This window comes from Pongo abelii, chromosome 9 (assembly GCF_028885655.2).
Source record: "Pongo abelii isolate AG06213 chromosome 9, NHGRI_mPonAbe1-v2.0_pri, whole genome shotgun sequence".
In the NCBI taxonomy this organism is placed as follows: domain Eukaryota; kingdom Metazoa; phylum Chordata; class Mammalia; order Primates; family Hominidae; genus Pongo; species Pongo abelii.
Genome location: NC_071994.2, coordinates 111,172,700 through 111,188,582, shown reverse-complemented (window position 1 = coordinate 111,188,582; position 15,883 = coordinate 111,172,700). Strand labels below are relative to the sequence as shown.

Sequence of the window (15,883 nt, the reverse complement as noted above, 5' to 3'; positions counted from 1 at the left end):
CCAAACTTTTTCTTCCTATTGAACTATAACTTTATACCCCACTAACCAACCTCTTCTGCTCCCCCAACCCCCAGCCTCTGGTAACCACTCACTATTTTCAATAATCCTACATTTAAAAAATAGCCTTGATATATATCTATCATTGCCATTGGAAAAAAACTTACAGTAGTAATAGTTTCAGCAGCTGCTACCATATCTGCCAGGCCAGCACTAATGATATGTTCCTCCAAGTCTTTCAACATTGGCTCTATACCATTAGGAACTTTGTCCATCAATGAAAACATTAAATGTAATTCTGGAAGGAGAGAACACATTCACGTAATCATTTCATTTACTAGAATAAGAGTTTAGAGAAATATTAGTTAGAAGTTTGTAATGTTAATAGTATTCTGTGGATACAATGCCATTAGGAGTAGTTGTTTGTTTTTTTTTTGTTGTTTTTTAGTTTTTGAGACAGGGTCCCAGTCTGTCACCCAAGCTGAAGTGTAGTGGCTTGAACAAGGCTCACTGCAGCCTTAACCTCTTGGGCGCAAGCAATCCTCCCATCTCAGCCTCCTGAGTAGCTGGGACCACAGGCACATGTCACCACGCCTGGCTAATGTTTTTTGTAATTTTGTAGAGACAGGGTCTCCCAATGTTGCTCAAGCTTGTCTCAAACTTCGGGGCTCACACAATCCTCTCGCCTCGGTCTCTCAAAGTGTTGGGATCATAGGTATGAGCCACTGTACTTGGTCTAAAAATTATGTTTAAAAAAAATCGAATTAAAAGTGATCACGCTGGGTGTGGTGGTTCACGCTTGTAACTCCAGCACTTTGGGAGGCCAAGGTGGGAGGATCATTTGAGCCCAGGAGTTAAAAAGACCAGTCAGGGCAACATGGCAAAACTCACCGTTACACACACACACACACAAACAAAAACAAACAAACAAAATTAGCTGGGTGTGGTGGTGCATGTCTCTGGTCCCAGATACTTGGGAGGCTGAAGTGTGAGGATTGCCTGAGCCCAGGAGGCTGAGGCTGCAGTGAGCTGTGATTGCACCATTGCACTCAGCCTGGGCGACAGGGCAAGACAGTCTCAAAAAATAAAAATAAAAAAAGTGATCAAATACTGCAAAACCCAACTCCTTTCTTTAAAAGGTCAGTCATTTGGCCAGAAACAGTGGAGATCAGCCTGGGCAACAAGGTGAGGCTCTGCCTCTACAAAAAATATAAAAATTAGCCAGGCATGTACACGGCTGTAGTCCCAGCTACTCAGGAGGCTGGGAAGTGGGAGGATCACTTGAGCCCAGGAGGTCAAGGCTATAGTGAATTGTGATCGTGCCACCAAATTCCAGCTTGGGCAACACAGCGAGACCCAGTCTCAAAAGAAAAGGTGAGTCATTTGATTTTCAATGCAAAGGAATATTTATTTACACACAAGATTAGTGTATTTCATAAGGTAGTTGTAATATTAAATATACAGCCACATCATCAAAAGGTAAAAAATAACATGAATAATAATTACGAAAGCAACTGTATTAGAGATTAGAATATAAAACTGTATTCATAAAGAATTTTTCAATTTACAAAGCACTTTTTCATGTTATGCCATTTTATTGACCTTCACAAAAACCCTACCTCACGGTACTGATTACCACTAAATAAATCCTTTTGAAAAGAGTACAACATAGATCAGACATAACTCTAATTAGACTGGCACACAGAATACAAGTATTTTGTTTATGCCAGTAAAGCAGCTTGCTTTTTACTACTGAATTACTCCTAAAAAGTGTATGAACTTAAGTGAATTGAAATACGCACTTTAAATGCAACTAGAGATTAAACAGGACCTTGCAGTTAGATATAATAAAATCTGGAAACTCAGCAGAAGTAAGTTATTTAAAAAACAAAAGCAAAAAAATGTTAAAAGCAGTTTTACTGGGGTAGTAGGTATATGTACAATTTTTTTTTTTAGTTTGTTATATACTTGCTACCTCTCAAAACACATCTTTTTAAGAAGACACTGAAGTAATAAAAAAATCCTTTAGAAATCTTACGAAGTATTTTGGGGGACAGAGATAAAGACTATTAACAGGGAGTGTTTTATTACATTCTAAAAAGATTCATCACAAGGTTCCACACAAAAGTCAAATACCTGATTCTAATCTATAACATATGTTTCCAGTTTAAATTGGCTTTTAAAAGCAGTGTCTTGCTTTTGAGAAAAAAGTAGAAATTCACCATATACATACACAGATGTTGCTAGCCAAGAGGGAAAATGCTAAAATTTATATACTCTTTAGCAGTGCCTCTGTGTTAAATATTTTATCTATTTCCTTAAGTATAGTTCACTCTAACAGTTCCACATATACCTATGTGGAAAAGAATTATCTAAGAGCAACTTACTAAGTGATTTGTTTCAAAGATACCCTCTTAGAAGATTATGATAACTTTATGTGATGTTTTACCTACTTTCAGTTTCATTTCTCTTGATCATGCCTTGGCACTCAGCTAAGATAGTCTCTTTAAATGATGTCACCAGGGCATTTACACAGCATTCCATGAGCTGAAATATATCAAAAATTAGTCAAGGCTACTATAAGCTGTATAGCACAAATCTATTCCAACTCACAAAATAAAACAATATTGTTCAACAGAAAAAAAAATTATACAGAAAGTAGATTTCACTTACCTTAACTATAGGATTATTGAAGTTGGATATGCTATACTAGTTTACCAAAGTATATTTTCCCCTAAGGAAAAAAACTATAGAACTAGACTCTCTTTAGAAATTTTAACAAAAGTCCTCAAGAAGGGGAGAGAAAAATATACAAACCAAACTTTGATTAACTCTTCCTATCTGGAGAGAACCTGTTTTAAAATTAGGTTATAAAATTCTAGAAGTGTGAATACATTCATTCAACAAACCATTATTGGATGCCTACTACGTGCAGGCACTAAGGAAGTATTTAGGAGACAAGAATAAGATATAATTCCTGCTCTTGAAGAGATCACTGTCTAATTGAGAGTGAGGAGGGCAGTAAACCTACACTGCTAACTAAATATAACTCAGTTAAGTGGCATCACACACAAACACACACAAAATAAAAAAAAAACTTAGAAACTACTTTTTTCTAGGATAGTTAAAATGGCCTCATCCACAAGTTGATATCTAAATGGGATCCTGTAAAATAAGTACAGGCCTTAAAATAGGTTATGTATTCTAGGAATACCAGGAAGCTTAAAATGGTAGAGAAGAGACAGACAGTGGAAGAGAAGGCTAGAAAGATAGGCTGCAACCAGATTATGAAAGAAAATCTATGATTTGGGGTTGTATTTCATAGGTAGGGAAGGAAGAACAAAGGAAGGTTTTTTTGTTTGTTTAAGAGACAGGGTCTTGCTCTGCTGCCCAAGCTGGAGTACAGTGGCATTACTACATAGCTACTATCCTACCTCACTACAGCCTTGAACTCCTAGGCTCAAGTGATCCTCCTGCCTCAGCCTCTCGAGTAGCTAGGACTACAGGGATGTACTATCAAGTCTGGTTAATTTTTTAAACTTTTCTGTAGAGATGATGTCTTGCTATATTCCCCAGGCTGGTCACAAACTCCTGGTCTCAAATGATCCCCCTGTCAGTCTCCCAAAGTGTGGGATTACAGGTGTGAACCATCAGGCCTGGCCCCAAGGAAGTTTTAAACAGAGGATAAACGTAATGAGATTCTCCTCTCCTCAAGTCATTATTAAAGATCAGTGTAATGGTAGTAAGGCAGGTGCTAAGGAGTGGGTGGTTGGGATATGGTAGCGAGGCTGTTGAACTATTTCAGGTAAGATAGCAAGGGTCTAGTGCTCTAGGAGGCCATCAGGAAAATCTAAATGAGGCAGAAGATATCATGTCATCTCTGCTCCCTCATGTCATGTAATTATTTACTTCTCTTTTGGGGATCAGATGAAATTAATAGGTTGTGAGGACTAAAGCTAAGTACAATAAGGCTGATATATTTCTTCTGAAAAACAGATCATCTATCTGTAAATTAAGGGAGGGAATTACGTGTTCCTTAAAAGTTTTTTATTAAAAATTCCTTTGGAACTCACATAATGTTGATAACTACTAAAGTTGAATTTAGGTAATGGGGATTCATTATACTGTTCTTCCTACATTGTAAAAATGCTTAAAATTTTCCAAATAAAGAATTTTCTGTGGTCCCTGCAAGTTGGGGGGCTGAGGTAGAAGGGTCACTTAAGCTCAGGAGGTCAAGGCTGCAGTGAGCCTTGATCATGTCACTGCAGTGTAATCTGGGCAACAGAGCAAGACTGCCACAAAAAAAAAAAAAAAAAAAAGGATTTTTCAGGCTCCTCTACAAGAATGATGCTGATGACTTTTAAATGCATATATCCATGTATATTTCTGTCCTAAGAAAATAATACACATGGCTGGGCGTGGTGGCTCATAGCCTATAATCCCAGCACTTTGGGAGGCTAAGGCGGGCGGATCACCTGAGGTCAGGAGTTCAAGACCAGCCTGACCAACACAGAGAAACCCTGTCTCTACTAAAAATTAGCCAGGCATGGTGAGCGCCTGTAATCCCAGCTACTCGGGAGGCTGAGGCAGGAGAATTGCTTAAACCCGGGAGACGGAGATTGCAGTGAGCCGAGATCGTGCCATTGCACTCCAGCCTGGGCAACAAGAGCAAAACTCCATCTCAAAAAAGGAAAAAAAAAAAAAAAAAAGAAAAAGAAAGAAAAGAATACACATATAAAATGGTTAAGAAGAAACTCTTTCCTTGCAAGGTGGAAATCTCTGCCCCAATTGCTGAGTAATCTTATTCTATAACATCACTGAAATAGGCCCAACTAAACACTTCCACCTTCAGCAGTGAAACCAGATTCAGCATAGGTAAATCTAACAATATATAACTAATAGAGAACAAAGACAAAGTGGAATCTTAATAAACTCTAAGCTCTGTGTTTTCTATTTCATTGAAAACTTTCACTTGAACATTATCCTGTTCAGCAGTAGTTGAAATTTTGCAGATTCTAAAAATCCAGACCAGTGTGTTTCAGACTGTATGTTGTGAAATCAGTTTTAATAGCTGTGACCAGGTTTAAAAAAAAAAAAAAAAAGTACATAGGACAGAACAAAAAATATCAGAGCGTATCACATATTGTAACAATGAATATTATTTCATAAGACTTTTGTTTCAGATATGTACAAATAAACAGTATATTCTAAGCCACAATATAAAATGTATTTCTTATTGTGGGTTACAACTAGGATTAAAAGGAGAAGCTAAATTGACAACATAATTAAAGTAAACTGAGAAGAATTTGATAAATGCTTAAATGAAAGGGATTAGGGAAATAAAAGGTTGTTGAATCCATTTCTAGCTTGAGAGGTTAAACAAATTATTATAACAGGTATCTTTTAATGAGCACTTACTTTGTAGCAGGCATTATGCTAAATGCTTTACATATAGATCTCATTTAACCCACATGGCAACCTGATGAGGCAGATATTTACTTCATGAGGACATAGACTGAGAGTAGCTACATAACTTGCAAATGTTGCACAGTTGGTTCATAAGCCATAAGGTCTTGAGTTACAATTTGAGGCCAGGTGTGTATCTCCATAGCCACCAACTTTTCTTACTACAGAAGTAGAGAATGTACATACTTAGTAATGGCTATATGCTCAGAACTGAGTTACATGTTTTAAGGAATAGAGAAGTATAAACATGGTTCATGCCCTCAATGATCTTACAATCCAGTTGGGAACCCATAAACTATATACCTAAAAACATGTGTATGGTTCATATGTACAGACGTGTATGAAAAGAAGATCAACTTCATTAGTAAGCAAATAACTGGAAAACGCATCATTACTATACTATAAACTTAAGGACAAAGACTGTGCTCTGTCCACAGCTATAAAGACTGTGCTGTGTCCTGGCACACAGCTGGTGCTTGATAAGAAATACAAGGCAGTCTATAATTTGCTCCTAAACCTAGTGGTAGAAACAATAGTTACCAGGGGAATTCAAATAGGAAGAAACTGATGAAGGCTAGATGATCTGAGCTACTTTATTACAACTTTATTACAAGATGAGTTAAAAGAATCCTTGCAAGATTTTGGGTAGGCAGAAGAAAACATTGCTAAAACGAATCCAAGAAAAAAAAAGTAACAGAGTGAGTTATATGAATAAGAAAATATTTCTTATTGGAGTAGAGTGACTCTTGCTGGACAATATTAAGTTAGAAAAATAGGTTAGGGTCAAATTATGTAGGGTCTTAAATATTAGGGGTATGAAATAATGATACTCTGGTTTTTTTTGAGACAGAGTCTCGCTCTGTCGCCCAGGCTGAAGTGCAGTGGCGTGATCTTGGCTCACTGCAAGCTCCGCCTCCTGAGTTCACACCATTCTCCCGCCTCAGCCTCCTGAGTAACTGGGACAACAGGCGCCCGCCACCACGCCCGGCTAAATTTGTTTTTGTATTTTTAGTAGAAATGGGGTTTCACCGTGTTAGCCAGGATGGTCTTGATCTCCTGACCTTGTGATCCGCCTGCCTCAGCCTCCCAAAGTGCTAGGATTACAGGCGTGAGCCACCGCACCCAGCCAGTACTCTGGTTTTTGAATAGAAAAGTAAAACAATGAAAGTGATGTTTATGAAAGATTATCCTGAATTCACAAAAGAATAAATACAAATGGTCAGGAATAAGAATAAATATGCAGGCCAGGCTGGACAACATAGTGAGACCCTGTTTCTAAAAAAAATAATAAAAAATAGAGGAGTGGAGCAAGATGGCCAAATAGAAGCCTCCACCAATCATTCCTCCTGCAGGAACACCAAATTTAACAACTATCTACACACAAAAAAACACCTTCATAAGAACCAAAAATCAGGTGAGCACTCATAGTACCTGGTTTTAACTTCATGTCACTGCAAGAGGCACTGAAGAGGGTAGGAAAGATAGTCTTGAATTGCCAATGCTACCCCTCCCTCATCCCCCAGCAGCAGCTGTATGGCATGGAGAATCTGTGTGCTTGGGAGAGGGAGAGAGCAGCGACTGTGAGATATTGCATTGAACTCACCGCCACCCTTTCACAGCAGAAAACAAAAGTAGGATGAACTCAGCTGACACATGCCCATGGAGGGAGCATTTAGACCAGCCCTAGACAGAGGGAAATCGCCCATTCCAGCGGTAAGGACTTGAGTTCTAGCAAGCCTTGCACTGTAGGCTAAAGTACTCTGGGGCTCCAAATAAACTTGAAAGGCAGTCTAGGCCACATGGACTGTAACTTCTAGGCAAGCAATAACAACGAGATAGAAGCCATAATAAAATTTCTCCCAACAGGCCAGGCGCAGTGGCTCATGCCTGTAATCCCAGCACTTTGGGAGGCAGAGGCAGGCAGATCATGAGGTCAGGAGAGAGACCATCCTGGCTAACACGGTGAAACCCCATCTCTACTAAAAATACAAAAAATTAGCTGGGCGTGGTGGCAGGTGCCTGTAGCCCCAGCTACTTGGGAGGCTGAGGCAGGAAAATGGTGTGAACCCAGGAGGCGGAGCTTGCAGTGAGCCGAGATCACGCCACTGCACTCCAGCCTGGGTGACAGAGTGAGACTCCGTCTCAAAAAAAATAAATTAATTAATTAAATAAATAAAATGAAATAAAATTTCTCCCAACAAAGAAAAGCCTGGCACCTGAGGGCTTCACTGCTGAATCCTACCAAATATTTAAAGTAGAACTAATATCAATCCTACTCAAACAGTTCTGAAAAATAGAGGAGGAGGGAATACTTCCATACTCATTCTATGAGGCCAGTATTACCCTAATACCAAAAGCAGACAAAGACACATTTTAAAAAGAAAACTACAGGCCAATATCACTGATGAATATTGATGCAAAATCCTCAACAAAATACTAGCAAACCAAATTTTTGTTTTGTTTTGTTTTTGTTTTTTTGAGACAGAGTATCACTCTGCTGCCCAGGCTGCAATGCAGTGGCATGATCTTGGCTCACTGCAAGCTCCACCTCCCAAGTTCAAGCAACTCTCCTGCCTTAGCCTCCGGAGTAGCTGGGATTACAGGCACCCGACACCTCGCCCACTAATTTTTGTATTTTTTTAGTAGAGATGGGGTTTCACCATGTTGGCCAGGCTGGTCTCAAACTTCTGACCTCAAGTGATCCACCCACCTTGGCCTCCTAATGTGCTGGGATTACAGGCGTGAGCCACTGAGCCCAGCCTAGCAAACCAAATTTACCAACACCTTAAAAAAATCATTCATCATGACCAAGTGGGATTTATCTCTGGAGCAAGGATGGTTCAACATACACAAATTGATCAATGTGATACATCATATCAACAGAATGGCAGACAAAATCCATATGTTCATTTCAATTAATGCTGAAAAAGCATCTGATAAAATTCAACATTCCTGCATGATACAAACCATCAAAACACTGGGTACAGAACAAACATACCTCAACATAATAAAAGCCACATGAGAGACTCGTAGCTAGTATCACACTGAATGGAGAAAAACTAAAAATCTTTCTTCTAAGATCTGAAACATGACAAGGATGCCCACTGTCACCACTTTTATTCAAAATAATACTGGAAGTTGTAGTTAGAGGAATCAGACAAGAGAAAGAAAGAGCATCCAAATTGGAAAGGAAGATGTCAAACTACCCTTGTTTGCAGATGATATTACCTACAATGAAACATCATCTCATCCCAGTTAAAGTAGCTTTTATCTATAAGACAGGCAATAACAAATACTGGTGAGGATGTGTAGAAAAAGGAACCTTCGTATAATGATGGCGGGAATGTAATATTAGTACAAGCACTATGGAGCAGTTTGGAGGTTCCTCAAAAAACTAATACAGAGCTACCTTATGATCCAGCAATCCCACTGCTGGCTATATACCAAAAAGAAAGGAAATAAGCATAGGAAGAAAGGAAGAGATAGATGCACTCCCACGTTTATTGCAGCACTATTTATTTATTTATTTTTATTTATTTTTAAATTTTATTAATTTTATTACTTATTAAATTTTATTATTATTATACTTTAAATTTTATTATTATTATAAAATTAATTTATTAAATTTATTATTATTATACTTTAAGTTTTAGGGTACATGTGCACAACGTGCAGGTTTGTTACATATGTATACATGTACTGCAGCACTATTTATAATCAAGATTTGGAAGCAACCTTACTGTCCATCAACAAATGAATGGATAATGAAAATGTACATAAACACAATGGAGTACTATTCAGCCATTAAAAAAGAATGAGATCCTGTCATTTGCAACAACACGGATGAAACTGGAGAACACTGTGTTAGGTGAAATAAGCCAGGCACAGAAAGATGAACTTCACATGATCTCACTCATTTGTGGAAGCTAAAAATTAAAACAATTGAACTCACAGAGATAGAGAGTAAAGGATAGCTGCCAGATGCTGGGTAGGGTAGTGAGGTGGTGGTGGGGAAATAGGATGGTTAATGGGTACAAAAAAACCAGAATGAACAGTCGGGTGCAGTGGCTCACACCTGTAATCCCAGCACTTTGGGAGGTTGAGCCAGGTGGATTGCCTGAGGTCAGGAGTTCAAGACCAGCCTGACCAACACGGAGAAACCCCGTCTCTACTAAAAATACAAAATTAGCCGGGCGTGGTGGTGCATGCCTGTAATCCCAGCTACTCAGGAGGCTGAGGCAGAAGAATCACTTGAACCCAGGAGGTGGAGGTCACGGTGAGCCAAGATCCTGCCATAGCACTCCAGCCTGGGTGGGCAACAAGAGCAAAATTCTGTCTCAAAACAAAAGAAAACAAAACAAAAACAAAAAAACAAAAACAGAATGAATAAAACATAGTATTTGATAACATAACAGGGTGACTATAGTAAAAAATAATTTAATTGTACGCTTAAAAATAATAAAAGAATATAATTGGATTGTCTGTAACACAAAGGATAAATGCTTGAGGTGATCGATACCATTTGCCCTGATGTGATTATCATGTGTTTCATGCCCATATGAAAACGTCTCATGTAACCCATAAATACCTACAACTACATACACCATGTATGTATGCACAAAATATTTTTATATTTATAAAATATTTATAATTATATATATTCATACTTATATTTAATATTTATAATTATTAATATTCATTAATTTTTAAAAGCACACAAAAAATATTTTAAAATCTATGATACTGGTAGATTGGTAGAAATCAATAGACTGACAAAACTCAGATCAGCAACGATATGGATAAACAAGCACACTGTTGATGAGACTACATTCCTGAAAGTCAGTTTGGTATTTATTGTGTAGCAATTTGTAAAAGGTTCAGGGACTTTTACCTCAGCTATCTAATTTCCAGGAGATTCTATTCCAAGAGGAAGCCAAATGTGAGAAAAGATGTATATACAAGGATGTTAAAAAGACAGAGGTATTTAAGGATATTCCAGAAAGCACTATTTATAAGAAATAAACTTATAAATAACTTATAAATAACCAATGAAAATGGTCATCATTAGAGAACTGGCTAGTAATACTACAGTGCATATAGGTTACGTTATAATATAGATTGTGATATGCTTTGGCTCTGTATCCCCAGCCAAATTTCATCTCGAATTGTAATCCCCACGTGTTGAGACAGGGACCTGGTGGGAGGTGATTAGATCAGCATGGTTTCCCCCATGCTGTTCTTGTGATAGACAGGGAATTCTCAAAATCTGATGGTTTTAAAAGTGGCAGTTTCTCCTGCACACTCTCTCTCTCTCTCTCTCCTGCTGCCACATAAGATGTGCCTTGCCTCCCCTTTGCCTTCCGCCATGATTGTAAGTTTCCTGAGGATTTCCAGGCCATGTGGAACTGGGTCAACTAAACCTCTTTCCTTTATAAATTACTCAGTCTCAGGTATCTTTATAGCAGTGTGAAAATGGACTAATACAATGTGTGTGGAGTAAAAATGAGCAACATCATAAATTTATTTTTAAATGTAGGAATGCAGGAGGGAAGGGAGGCAAAACAGGGAGGGAAATAGGAAGGAATGGAAAAGAAAGGAAAACAGAAAAAGAAGGATCAACAAAACAAGCATGACAAAATAATGATAACTGTTGAATCTGGAAGACTGGGTATGGGGGTAGGGTTCATTATAGTATTTTTTCTACTTGTGTAAATATTTTAAAACTTTCATTACAAAGCTTTTTTAAAAAATGAAGAGAAAAATTATGGTATAGATTTCTATATATTAAAAAATCCTCCAGAAAATTATTTTACCTAGGCAAAAAGAAGGGAGATTGCTAGATAGAATTCTCTCCTTATTTCAAATGAGTCTTGTCCTAACAAGAGAGTCAGTTTCTTGAGGACAGAGATCATGTTATTCCTCTTTTGTATTTCTTCCCACTTACCAAATTACTATATACATAGTTGATCCTAAATATATAACTTGTTATTTGAAAATACATCTTGAATGGAAAGTATAGTGATAAGCCATCTCTCTCACCTTGTATTCCCTTTCTGTCTCCTTTTGCTAGATTCCGTGAAGAAAAAAACTTTTTGCCATATGTCATCAACTCCTGTATGTTTGCCTGAGATGAGCACAACTTCTAAATCCATAGCAATCTCTCCCCAGAGGTCTGCAAGGTGAAACACTTTAACTATCAATGTGCTTGATGTTTTAACCTCCTCTATAGCAAGACTATAAACTCTTCAAAAATAATGACTGCCATAAAACACAGCAGGCACTCCAATAAGTACCTGTTGAATGAATGAATTCATAGGTCTGGAAAATGAAAGGTGAGACAGGTAGGCTACGAGACATGGTAGATTCTTATTCTTTTTTTTTTTTTTTTTTTGAGGCAGTTTCACTCTTGTTGCCCAAGCTGGAGTGCAATGGCGCGATCTCACTGCAACCTCCGCCTCCCGGGTTCAAGCGATTCTTCTGCCTCAGCCTCCCAAGTAGCTGGGATTACAGGCACGCACCACCATGCCCGGCTAATTTTTTGTATTTTTAGTAGAAACAGGGCTTCACCACGTTAGCCAGGCTGGTCTCAAACTCCTGACCTCAGGTGATCCACCCGCTTCAGCCTCCTAAAGTGCTGGGATTACAGGCGTGGGCCAGGCATCCGGCCAGATTCTTCTTTTAGTGGTATTTAATTTGCATAATTATTTCTACCTTGCTCAAATTTCGTTTAAAAAAAAAAAGCATTTCTGATTTTCATTAGTTATATAGCTCTGTATAAGGAATAGTTTGCTTTGCCTCAGCTACAACGTAAGAATTGAACTAAAAATTATTTTAAGTTCCCCCACTTTATGATTCTACTCTATCATTATCAGGCCCTTAACCATACAAGGATATCTGTAATGTATTCAATAATTAATTTCCTGGCCTTTCTAGTTTGACTAAGATTCTTTCTGTACTACTATGATTAGCGGCACTACAAAAGTCTGGATCACCTTGCCTTTTTGAACACCAAGCTTAATTTTTTTTTTTAATTTTAGACCTCCTCTGTGGAGAGGATACCATGCCTGAAATACCAAAATACTGAAGGTTAATAAGTGCTTATTTTAATGTTAATAATTTATAATTTGTGACCTAGTTGCTTATTCAGCTTTTTAAATCAGTATTGCACAGATGGTAAAATAGTTTTTACTTGTCTTAGAATTAGTAAGCAGTTTTCTCTGAACCAGTGCCTAACAGTAAAAGCTATCATGCCAGGCACAGTGCTCAAATGTTTAATATATCGTATTTCATTTAATTCTGCTAATACAAAAGGGTATTATTCAATTTTTTTTTTTTTTTTAGACAGAGTCTCGCTCTGTCACCCGGGTTGGAGCGCAATGGTGTGATCTCTCCTTACTGCAACCTCTGCCTCCTGGGTTCAAGCAATTCTCCTGCCTCAGCCTCCCGAGTAGCTGAGATTACAGGTGCGTGCCACCACGCCCAACTAATTTTTTTGTATTTTTTTTAGTAGAGACAGGGTTTCACCATGTTGGCCAGGCTGGTCTTGAACTCCTGACCTCATGATCCACCTATCTCGGCCTCCCTAAGTGCTGGGATTGCAGACGTGAGCCATCGCGCCCGGCCTATTCCATTTTATAGTTAGGAAAAGAGAGACTACAAAGGTTGAATAACTTGCCAAAACGCAGACAGCTGGTAAAATAACATCTGTGGGATTCAAATCCTCATCTAATTCCAACATGTATGACCCTAACCACTGTAATACACTCCCTCCCTATCAGTGCCCTGATCATTCTGAAGTGATCAAGACTTACACTACCAATTCACTTTTCTATTCCTCTATTGTATAAACAATCCATTTTATTCTAGTGTCATCCTGACGATAGGGACTAGGTCTATCTTATTATCCGCAACTAGCATAACGCCTGACACACTGTGGGTATATAATAAATACTAATTGAATTTCCCCAGGAAATACTAAGGTATGCAGGACTAGCACCTAAAAACTAAAAACCAAACACAAATTTTAAGTCATTTTGGCTTAAAGCTGGGTGTGGTTGCATGCGCCTACAGTCCCAGCAACTCAGGAGGCTGAGGTGGGAAGATTGCTGAAGGCCAGAAATTCGAGAATGCAGTGCACTATGATCAAACCTGTGAACAGCCACTGCACTCCAGCCTGGGCAACACAGCGAGGCTCTGCCTCTTAAAACACAAAAGGCATTTTGGCTTAATTTTTTTTCTTGCTCTTTTCTTATGGTTGTGTTACTTTTTGCTGTCAACATGCCTGTTCAGCAGCACAGGTCGGAAGTCTCTTACCTTGTTTTACATTAAATACATTAAATACATTCCTGTTCATCTGCTATAGGCCCAGCCAGTGATAATCAAGCTTATTAGAATTGTATGTAAAATCAGATCTAAGTAGGGTCTAAGTGGCTCTCCTATAAGTAAAAATAAAACTGTAAGAGTAGGGCTTCAGACATCTAATGCAACACTTAACTGCCTCAGATCTTCACAAGGGTAGTTCCCTATCATTCAGGTCTTAACTCCAATATCATTCCCTCAAAGAGAACTTTTCTGACCATATTCCATAAAGTAAAAGCAGCAGGAGAAGCATTACCACCACCAACACACTCTATAGTATTACTCTTACTTCATTTAAAAAAAAAAATCACTTTTGGCTGGGTGCGGTGGCTCATGTCTGTAATCCCAGCAGTTTGGGAGGCCGAGGCGGGCGGATCAAGAAGTCAGGAGATCGAGACCATCCTGGCTAACACGGTGAAACCCTGTCTCTACTAAAAATACAAAAAATTAGCCGGGTGTGGTGATGGGCACCTGTAGTCCCAGCTACTCGGGAGGCTGAGGCATAAGAATCACATGAACCTGGGAAGCAGAGGTTGCAGTCAGCGGAGACTGCACCACTGCACTCTAGCCTGGGTGACACATCGGGGCTATGTTTCAAAAAAAAAAAAAAAAAAAAAAAAAAAAGGCACTCTTCATAATATTCTTTTTTTTTTTTTTTGAGATGGAGTCTTGTTCTGTCACCCAGGCTGGAGTGCAGTGGCACAATCTCAGCTCACTGCAACCTCTGCCTCCCAGGTTCAAGAGATTCTCCTGCCTCAGCCTCCTGAGTAGCTGGGATTACAGGTGCATGCCACCACGCCCGGCTAATTTTTGTATTTTTAGTAGAGACAGGGTTTCACCATGTTGGTCAGGCTGGTCTCGAACTCCTGACCACGTGATCTGCCTGCCTTGGCCTCCCAAAGTGCTGGGATTACAGGCGTGAGCTACTGCGCCCAGCCAATATTCTTTATTTTTTCAACTTCTTTATTTTGATTAATGATTACAGAAAAGTTAGCAGAAAAATAGCACCTCACTTCTCCCAACATTAACATCTTACATAACTATAGGACAACTATCAAAACCAGGAAAATAGTATTGGTACGATACTATCAATTTAACTCTAGGTCTTATTCATTTCACCAGTTTTCCCACTAATATCCTTCTCCTATTCCAGGATCTTATCCACAAGCCCATGTTGCATTTAGTTGTTATTTCTCCTACTCTCATAAAATCTGTGGCAGTTCCTTTGTCCTTCAGTCTGTTACAGTCTTGACACCTTAAAGAATATTAGTCATTTTGTAGGCTATCAATTTGCGATTGTTTAATCTTTCCTCATTATTACGGTAAGATTATACATTTTTGGCAAGAATAAAACAGAAATAATATTGTATTCTTCTTAGTGCATCATATCACGGGGTATGTCAGCATGTCCTACTACTGGTGATGTTCACCTTGATCACTTAATTAAGATGGTGTCTTCAGGCTTCTCCTTTAGTAAATATCTTGGGGAAGATACTTTGAAACTATGCAAATATCCTATTTCATTTCAAACTTTTGACTGTTACTGCCAAGTGCCGTGGCTCGTGCCTGTAATCCCAGCACTCTGAGAGGTCGAGGTGGGAGAACTGCTTGAGCCCAGGAGTTTGAGACAAGCCTTACCAACATAGTGAGACGCGATCTCAAAAAACAAAAAATTAGCCAGGTGTAGTGGCATGCACCTGTAGTCCCAGCTACTCTGGACTTATTCTTTTAGTTGGCCCTTTACAGTTGAAAGTTCATAAGTTTAATGTGGCTATGATATGACTAACATATAAATTGCAGTAGGAGATCAGAACAATTTCACCTTATAAAACTGTAACATCCCCATCCAGGTGCTACAGGTACGTCAATCTACAACAAATACCCAAATCCTCCAAAATGAACTCATCCTTTCTCCCTCACTAAGACTTATTTTTATACCTAATCTCTCAGTAGCAGCACAGTTCTCCCTGGCTGAAACCTCAGAAACATTATTGGCTTGATTCTCTGTGATATCTAGCCCCATCCATGTGATACAATGTTCCACCTCTAAGAAGTTTCTCTC

The 15,883-nt window shown here is 38.7% G+C and overlaps 1 protein-coding gene across 1 annotated transcript in view; it reads right to left on the bottom strand.

The window, feature by feature from the left end:
* Nucleotides 1-15,883, bottom strand: part of CUL5 (cullin 5) — a 98,501-nt gene that overhangs the window by 34,184 nt on the left and 48,434 nt on the right. The window contains 2 exon segments of the mRNA NM_001132119.1: nt 165-295; nt 2,451-2,544. Coding sequence (NP_001125591.1) covers nt 165-295; nt 2,451-2,544 — 225 coding nt within the window.